This window comes from Chaetomium globosum, genomic scaffold (genome assembly GCF_000143365.1).
Source record: "Chaetomium globosum CBS 148.51 scaffold_4 genomic scaffold, whole genome shotgun sequence".
NCBI classification, from domain to species: Eukaryota; Fungi; Ascomycota; class Sordariomycetes; order Sordariales; family Chaetomiaceae; genus Chaetomium; species Chaetomium globosum.
In genome coordinates, this window is record NT_165979.1 from 300,404 (window position 1) to 309,628 (window position 9,225).

At 58.2% G+C, this 9,225-nt stretch overlaps 2 protein-coding genes across 2 annotated transcripts in view; both read left to right on the top strand.

Moving 5' to 3' along the window:
• Positions 1 to 3,913, top strand: part of CHGG_03810 (uncharacterized protein) — a gene marked incomplete at both ends in the record, with an annotated part of 4,193 nt that extends 280 nt beyond the window's left edge. Inside the window, 4 exons of the mRNA XM_001223023.1 lie at positions 118 to 1,058; positions 1,177 to 1,551; positions 1,643 to 3,230; positions 3,290 to 3,913. Of these exons, the coding sequence (XP_001223024.1) occupies positions 118 to 1,058; positions 1,177 to 1,551; positions 1,643 to 3,230; positions 3,290 to 3,913 (3,528 nt within the window). The remainder of the gene's footprint in view (positions 1 to 117; positions 1,059 to 1,176; positions 1,552 to 1,642; positions 3,231 to 3,289) is intronic.
• Positions 3,914 to 6,051: 2,138 nt separating this feature from the next.
• CHGG_03811 (uncharacterized protein) lies at positions 6,052 to 8,918 on the top strand (the record flags this gene model as incomplete). Its single annotated transcript, XM_001223024.1, has 4 exons — positions 6,052 to 6,148; positions 6,199 to 7,128; positions 7,269 to 8,581; positions 8,670 to 8,918. The coding sequence occupies 4 exons, from the start codon at positions 6,052 to 6,054 to the stop codon at positions 8,916 to 8,918; spliced, it is 2,589 nt and encodes an 862-aa protein (XP_001223025.1).
• Between the last annotated feature and the right edge of the window lie 307 nt (positions 8,919 to 9,225).

Consider the following 9,225-nt stretch of genomic DNA (forward strand, 5'->3'; position numbering starts at 1 on the left):
TCAAACCGACGATGGCGAACGCGTCGCACGCTGACCATTTCGCGCAGCCACTTTCTACATGTTCTCCGCGACGCCAAATGAGGCGCCGACCCCTTCGCAATGCAAAATTCCTCACAGCCCCGGAGCCCGAGGATTAGGGTGGCCGAGGATAGGCCCGAGTCCCCCGTGTCCCGTCCCGAGAGCCCGGCAAAACCGGCCGTCATGCACCCTCCGCACCAGGTGGAGCCCAGAGTTCCTACTTCTCTCGGCGATTCAGGCTACCATGGTAGCCAGTCCCAAGATACAATGCCCTTTGATCACTTTGACAAGGACATCGAGATGTCGGACAGTCCTCAGCGAGATCTCCGAACTTCCGATCCTGTGTTCCCGCCCACCAGCGAACCCGCGGAGCCTGAAAGCCCATCCACTGCCCCTACTAGTCAGGCATTCCAACCAGCAGACAACGACCAAGAGATGGAGGTGGCTGGGGGCCTCACAAGAAATGTCGCCCCGACCCCTTCATCGGCCGACGTACAACCAAGCAGCCCATTTGCGAGCCGGACACGGTTACCTATTATGTCTCCCAGGTCGCCCTCCCCTCAGAAGATATCGTCTCCGCCCAGACAAACAACGCAAAAACTATCTTCGCCCCAAAAACCCCCTTCCCCTCAAAAGTCATCTTCGCCACAAAGGCGAAGTGCCAACTCACAAACGGGGTTTTCCAAGGCTTCCGAGGACCTCGTGGATGCCGTTGATGATGAGCATGATGAGGACGACGACGTTGGGTCACCATCCGATGCGTCGAGCCCGGTCAGGCCTGTCGTGCGTAAGAGTAGTCTCAACTTTGCGTCCTTGCCCGCTCGCGAGCCGCTGGCTTCCAAGAAGAGTCTCGGCGGGGCTCGCATCTCAAGGACAAGTCATCTTGATTTCAACCGGCAAAGCTACTACAACCGCCAGACAGGGGACAAGAGTTTGGGCAACGTGATGCGGCAGGGGAGCTCGGAAAGCGACCATGACGAAATGGATGTTGATGATGACATGACAACCCAGAACGACGATGCGGCGTCGTACAGCAAGACGTACACGCAGCGCCTGCAGGAACAGACAGAGTCAGACATGCTTGGGAAGGGCCAGTCAATGGGTGCTAGGCCTTCCTTAAGGAGTCCCTGGCCAATCTTGTTCGCCCACTCAACAGAGTGGGTCGACTTCACAAACACAGTCCCAAACCGAGCCAGTCTCGGAGGCGAGGAAGTCATCTCCGAAGCCAAAACATTCAGGCTCGACTCCCGGCGCGTTCCCTCAGGATGACGACGACGATTGGATTGCTTCGCCTCGGACCGTTGCGACACCTGCTGGTTCCAAGCCCGCGCTGCCGAGTACCGAGCCTATGGAGGAAGAGTTGTTTGGCCAAGGAACCGAAGCAAGCCCCGAGCTCGGGTTTCCAAAGGGCAAGCGAGATTCGGCAGGCAGAAGCCCTTACATGCGGGAACGGACACCAAAACACGCCAAGTCCGCTTCTGTCCCGGAGCTCCCCACCATGGATCAGCTCGACTCAGAAATGGAGGGCAGCCCGTTGAAGAAAACCACCTCAATCTCGAACCTGGCGCTTGCCAGCGTAGCCGAGGATGACTTTGCCTCGTCGCCCCCCGAAATCTCCCACCAGAGCATTCAGGGATAGCCCGCTGAAGCAGGTTAAGAACAAGCTGTCGTCGCTTCTGAAGAGTTCCAAGGGTTTGATGGCAAGCAGTGCCGCAATCAGCGCCGAGGGCAAGTCATCATTGCTCCAGTCCCCCTCCACAGCGAGGCTCGGCTACCACCAGGAAACCTCTGTCGAGTCCTTTAAGACCGCGGACAATGTCGTGTATCCCGATTTGTCACAGCAGGTCTCCGCCACTTCTGCCCCTCTTAGTCCCGTACGGAGCAATAGCTCGCGGAGAACAAGGGCCTCCGCCGAGAGGGAGAGGTCAGAAGCCAAGGAGCGAGAAAAGGAAGAGCGGGAACGGGAGAGGGAGAAGGAGAAGGAAGTGAAGGAGGCGAAGCGGATGGCCGAGCAAATGGATAAGCTTGAAAAGGCCCGAGAAAAGGAAAGGGAGAAGGCTCGGGTCTTTAGCAAGGAACAGGAGAAGATCGCCGCTATGGAGAAGCAGGTGACTTCTCAGAAGGAGCCGGCGCGACCCGCGCAACCCCAGCCGCAGCAACAAGACTTCCGGACTCCGGGGCCGGCCCCCAAGAACGCTCCCCGAAGCCCAACGAAAGCAGTTAGGGCCACTCCGCTGAAGACAAAGGGCCCGTCTGAACAGGAGGGAAGACACAGAACGGCCCCCTCGGATGACCTGGACATGGAGATGACAGATACCATGACCACAACCGTACCCCCGCCGTCCATCCCCCGCCCGACCACAGCCTCTTCCATGAGGACCCAGAAGAGGCCTATGAAGCCGACAAAGGAGACCGTGGCCAAAGCCAAACAAGTACCCACCTTGATTCGGGTGAATCCTCTCAGCTCCCAGCAAACGCAATTCCACCCCTCGAACAGCGTCCTCGCTGCGAACCTCCAAGATACACTGGGCCACCAACAGCCCGGTTCTGCGAAACAGCTCAACGGCAAGGCTAGCCAGGCCTCGCTTCATGGCAAGGGGTCAGTCCACAGCCTCAAGAGCTCTATTTCTTCCTCGGGCCGGCCCAAGGCATTGGAACTGGCAGCCAAGCGAAAAGAGCAAGAGGAGCGTGAGGCTCAACGCAAACGCGAAACTAAGCTCAAGATGGAGCGCAAGCGGGCTGCCCAGGAGGAGGAGCGCAGGCAGGAACATCAACGAAGGGCTGAAGCAGAGCGTCAGAAAGAGGAAGAGAGGGAAGCGGCTCAGAAGAGGGCCGCCATTGAGAGAGCCAAGCTAACCAAGGCACCTCCTCCGGCTGCTAGGTCGCAGCCGAACGGTCCTCCGGAATACAGCATGGCCGACAAGGGCACCCTCAGGCCCCCCTCGCGACTGGGTTCCACGATGCATCAGGAAGGCCGTCTTGTGAACACGGTTCTGTCGAGCACCGCCAAGGGACCCTCGAAGCGGCCGTTGCAGGACGCAGGCGAGGAGAGCTCCAGGTCTCAACAATTGCCTGTGCCATCGTACCAGGCCAAGGAGGCGAAGCGGATGCGCATGAGCGAGGAGTTTGATGAGGACCTCGACATGATGGACAGCCACAACCCACGGATCATTAAGGGCCCACCCGTGAGGCCTTCGGCAGGGTTTAAGAAGGTAAGCCGCCGCCCCAAAACTCAAAACGTCCCGCAACAACTGCTAACCGTGTCCATCAGGATCTGCAGCCCAAGTCCATGTACAGCAACGGCTACCCCCATGCGCCCCCACCGAGCGCCACCAAGGACCTCTTCAAGGCCACCGTCACGGCCCAACACAACAGCCACGCCAAGGCGACGCACCCGCTCGACATGGCGCAGATCTCCAAGAGCGCGATCCCGTTTGCGCAGAACCCCAACGCCCACCACCACAAGACGCCCGGGCGCCCCGTCGGCGGCGCCATCCCGAAGTCCGCCAAGTCGGTCGCGCGCTCATCGCCGCGCGCCCCCAACGGCGAGGCGATCGAGCTGCCCGACATCCAGACGGACGACGACAGCGACGAGGACGACGCGCACGGGCCCATCGCCGACTGGGCCAACTCGCCGGCGCTGCACAAGGCGCTGATCCGGCAGGAGCAGATGGATCCCATGAAGGTGTTTGGCGCACCCGGGCCGCTCAACATGGAGGAGGTGTTCAGCCGCAACAAGGACCGGTTCCACAAGTTCCGTGCGCGCACGAGCAGTGCTAACTGGAGCGGGACGGATAGGCTGACGGAGGAGGAGGTGAGGAAGGATGCGATGGCCAGGGATAAGATGCGGAGGGAGGGCGGGTGGAGTTATGAGTTGGGGAGGGATTTGTCTTGATCTTGATTGATGCGGGGGGTTGGGTCTGGTTTGAGGGTTGAGTTGAGGGTTGGGGAGTGGTGGTTTATCTTTATTCTTGAGACGTTTCGATGTGTATTCTTTTCGGTTGTGGCTTTTAGGGGGGTTGTTGAGCTTTTCCTTGCTTGACCTTGGGTGTGTGTTGGAGTACTATGATTGGGTTGGGAGTGTGGTCAGTCATTGTGGAAACGATAGACTTGGGGGGTTGGTTCATAGTGGGTTTTTATCATGGGCGATTATTGCAGGGCTTGGAATTAGGGGAGATGATTAGCATTTTCAGCTGGTAGATGGATGGGCGGGTGGGTTCATTGCGAATTGAAGGCTGGGGATTGATCATTCTACTTCGCGGTTGAAATTCTGACGTTGCTGAGTGAGTGAGACAAATGTCTTGGGAGTTCGTGTTGCAACGACGGGGTAACCCCGAGGTTCCATGTGTTGGCACAGCGTGCTTCCTCTCCCTCGGCGGGTTCCGAGAGACTTGAGTGGCTGGATACCGTCTGTTGGCCGAGGTATTTGAGTGCAGCTGGATCATACGACATGGTGACTGATACAGGCACGCCAACTATTCACTCTCTGGCCAAAGAAAGCCGAACTCCAAGTGTAGGTGCTGCCAAAACCTTCGACGGGAAAAACGAAAGGAAAGTTATTCGGAACCCCGAAGTCTGCTTTTATTTTACTCGGTTTTCTTTGCTTTTTCTTCTTCTTTTTTCCTTCGTTGCTTTTACCCCCTCTCTTTTCTCGACACCTTTGACCTTTGACTTTTCTCTTTTCTTCAATCATTTTTTGGCCGGAGGGTGCCAAGGTTGTGTAACCTCACCGACGGGACCCAAGGGATTCGTAACGTAAAGGATGTCCGATTCCTTCGGCTTCCATGTCACTTGCTCTCACCGCCTCATCGGAAATCAGTCCAGTGACTTTGAGGTGGCTAAGAGTCACTACCAGTGGGGGTGGGGGGTAGAGCTTGACTGAGGAAGGCGAGGGAAATGTGGGAAACGTGATCCGTCATCTGCTCCTTTGGCTTCTGAATTTATCATGTGCAGGTGACGGGTTTGAGGGAAATGTACATGTTGGTATGTACCAGGCAGTCAAGCCAAACCGTACGTCATATTGCCAGACTGCCCAGAACCTCAAGGGTCTTGGTGGGGCCACTAACTTCCATTCGATGAGCCCTCGAGTTGCCCATGACAGCTGAGCTGGACCCCACACTTGTTTGTTCGCTTTTGAGCCCTTTGGCATCTCTTTCCCACACCCTTTTAACGACGGATTCCTTGACATCGAAATCGGTCAATCGACAGGTTCTGCTTGGTTTAATTTTTGTTGGTAAGTTACAGCCTCGTGCTCTTGATTCAAGCAGGCCAGTTTGGACATCAGTCGCCTTGCAGGTGCCTTCTGCCTGTTGCATGTAGCTGGCTGTGCCTCCCTGCTGGCGGCCGCGAGCCGGCTTGTGTTGTCACTGGGTCCCGGCGCAAGCAACTGCAAAGCAAATGCTGTGCCGGAATTGCCCTGCAGAAACAACCTGCACGTTCACAACTTGGAACCTCGTGCAACCTTTTGCTAACATCATCACCAACACCCCCAGTCTTTGGTCCGCCGTTTACAATTTCTGCCTTTCCCTCCCATAGATCGGTCGCTTGATTCGATAGACCCTTCCCACAACACAAAACCCAGTTGCTTTATTAACTCGACCTTTGCGCCGGTTGGTTTGCCCCGCAATCCTATTTCTTGTCCCAACGAAGGTCTGTGTTTGCTGACCGGTTTGTGCCCGACCTAGCCCTTCCGCGACGACTACGACGACAGCGACGATAACGACGATAACACGAGAAACCCTCAACCCACTACCATACTGGCTACTACTCTAGAGGTTCCCCGCGCTTGTTAGCTTGGCTCTCAGTTTAGGTGCTCCGCTCTAGCTTTGGAGCTAGGACACTCGGCCCCGACCCCAACCAACAAGGCGGACCGCAGGCTTCCCTCCCTTCGCTCGTCCGATCTCTTTCTCGCTCCCAAGGCTCCGCAACACCGATCATATAGAAACCAGCAACTGATGAATCTATCCATCCTACCCTCGCAACCGCTCTCTTTTCTTGCTTCTCCATCTGTTTTGACCTCGCTGTGGAGTCAAGATGGTCAAGCTAGACTACGACCGGGATTACTATGCAGACCTCGAGCTGACCGCGGCGGCGGACACTGCTGAGGTCAAGAAACAATTCAAAAAACTAGGTGAGTTAAACTGCAGACGCGTGACGCCTTGTAGCTGACACCCGTACCAGCGCTCAAATTCCACCCTGACCGCAACCCCGGCAAGGAGGACGAGGCCAAGGAGAAGTTCCTAGTTATTCAGTCCGCCCACGAGATCCTCACAGACCCAGCCACCAAACTAAAATTCGATGCCTACCGACAGCGGACGTCGAGGTACCCGGGGCCGTCCGGAGTCCGGGGCAACCCTTGGCAGTACGCTGCGCACGAGGTTAACCAGAAGTACGGCGCTCCCCCAAGACGGCCTCAGATGCCAACGCGGCCGCCCGCGCCGACAGCAGCGGCGTCGGCAAAACCCTGGGATTGGGCGCATAAAGCAAAATCCAAGACGGACACTACGAGGCCGAATATGGAAGCGTGGGACCGCGCGAGACCGCAGAGCAAACCGACCCAGCCCGGCCCTACAGCAGCTCCCGGGCCCAGCGCACGCCCGCCCAAGCCGCCTCCAAGGGAGCCATCCGCTGCACGGACGGCGTCGCAAGCCAGGCGCCAAGAGGCGGCATTCGGGAGAAAGGCGGGATATGTCCCGGGATCGCCCATGGGGGACGAACCGCCGGTCAGGAACCAGCACTACAACAGCGCCAGCGCGAATGCTCCCCAGGCGAGCAAACCCCGGCCAGCATCTGCCTATGTCGATCCACTGAGTTCCCAGTTTGGCGACACATTCCTCGACAATCGCCAGCGCACGCCGTACGCCGCTAATGTCGGCGAGAAGACCAACCCGTTCGAACCGCTCAATGTTAACCGCGCTAAGAGCATGAGGGATGGGGCAAGGAGGTTCCAAGACGGCGCCGAAGACGCCCCCCCGCCCCCGCCTCCTCGGCAGCGGAGCGCGAGCACGGGCTCGGAAAACCTTAAGAGGGCGGCCACCGAGAACCCAAGCCCCAGCGAGCAGAGCGCCAACCCCGGGTTCCAATACCAGTCTCGCGCAAGCGCCCGGTACAGTCCTCAGGTCCCAGGGATGAACTCGGCTCCCCCCACGGCCACCTTCCCAGGGCCGAATAGCTCCACCTCGTCCGTTAACAGCAGCGCGAACGGTAAGTCTCACCGCCAGTGCCTGCACATTTGGGGTTTTTGCTAACAGGCCGCGCAGCGACGGTGAACGGTTATGGCTCGGATCAGCAATCAAGGAATGGCACCAAAGTGTATGGCTCTCCTTTTTTTACCAACCCCCTCAACCTCAATACGATGCGTTCCGCCGGATTAAATCCCAAAACATCGCACTCGAGTGGCCGTGCTGGTGTGGGTTCGGCACCCCTGAACATGTTCGACTTCCCAGCCTACAGGGTTGCAAGCACCGTTCGTCCATCTCCCAGTGGAGAGGGACCAAGTCCTACCGCCAATGCTTTTGAGAGGACATTGCAAGCGCAGCTACAACATCTTCTACGCACGACGGGGATGCCGGCCCAGACTACAATGCCACCAAAGAGGAGAGAGTTCACTAGCAATCGGTATACTAAAGGCGTCTACCACAATAGTTTCACAGTCCCTAACGATGATCCGAACGCCGCGGCTAACCACACCCGCTTCAACCGAAACAGCGCCGATAATATCAACACGCGGTTTGTAGCGGAGGAGAAGGGAGGTCCTAACTTTCAGTTCAGCGCGGGCGCGGCAGGGTCGGCAGACGATGGTTTCACCCGGGCGAAACAGCGCGCTCGGGCCGGGCAACAATCCCCGTTGAGGAACGAGTTCACTGCGTCGGCCGAAGCCGTCAATAATGGTGCCCAACAGGCCGAGCCCGCCAAGAAGCAGGGCGACTTTGTACCCGAGGAATGGAAGGAGGCGTTCGGTCCTCATGTTTTTGTGCCTCCGCAGCCTGGCAAACCATCGACTTCACCCACGCGACCCCTACGGCCGATTAAGAAACCACGGCCGGTCCGGATGACGGCGGGTACAGCGGGGATGGTGGACGAGGAGGAGACCAGCGGGGAGGACAAGGGCAAAGGGGCAAGCACACCATCCTCTGGGATTAACGGCAACAAGAGTCCAAATGCCATGGACATCGACACTCCGCCTCCCGAGCCCGCGGACGGGCAAGCCAACATCCCCCGGAATATCCACGTCGAGCCCACAAAACCCGAGTGGCGGCCAGGCAACGGTGCCACCGCCGAGCCCAAACCCAACACAGGGCTCAAGGCCCCCAAACTCACCCCGACTTCAGCCGGCTCCGAAGACGCCGAAGACTTCGGCCGCCCCGTGTTCTCTGAATTCCGAAACGTCGAACCCTTCGCTCCGCCGAAGCCCTCCGGTCTAGGCTCCTTCGCAGATCTCGGCTCCAACCTGCCATTCCCGAGCCGGCCCTCGGCCAAGATCCCGCTCGCCACCCCATCTTTGCACCCACACCAGCAGCCCCGAGAAGCCCCCGGCCAAGCATCTCGACATCCCCACCCCGCCGTCGGCCCCCCGAGCCCCGCAGAGCCTCTGCATCCCGGGCGCCAAGGTCGCCGCGCCGGCCTGGCTGACGTACGTCCACGAGTTCGAGGCCTACATGGGGCTGTGGTTCGAGTTCAACCGCCGCGTCACCGACCACTTCGCCGCGCGGCAGCGCCAGAACGAAGGGAACGGCCTCGCCTGGCTGAATACCGTGGGCGATGGCGGGGTCAGCGAGTACCTGAAGGCTGTCGAGGTGGATAAATATGTGCGGCAGAAGTGGATGGCGGCGTGCGAGGCGCATGAGCTGCACTTTAGGGAGTTTTTGGGGGTGCGGGAGAGGATTTTGGCGGGGAATTAAGTAGGAGGGTGGGTGTGGGATGTGGGATGTGGAGTGGGTGGATGAACTTAGGGGGAAGATGAATGGGAAGGATGTCGACCGCGAAGAGAGGTTGCTATTGTTGTGGATGGGTCATGTCGTTATGTATTCATATGCATGGTTTGCGTTTCGTTGCCTTCTTTTCTTTTCCTTTCCTTTTTTCCCCTCACTGCTGTTGGTTCCGGTTTGGTTGGGAATGGCATGGGCATCGTTACTTAGGTATGTGCGTTGCTGGGGGCTTGGGGTTTGGTGTACTGATGTTATGTATCTGATACCCGAAGATAATTTG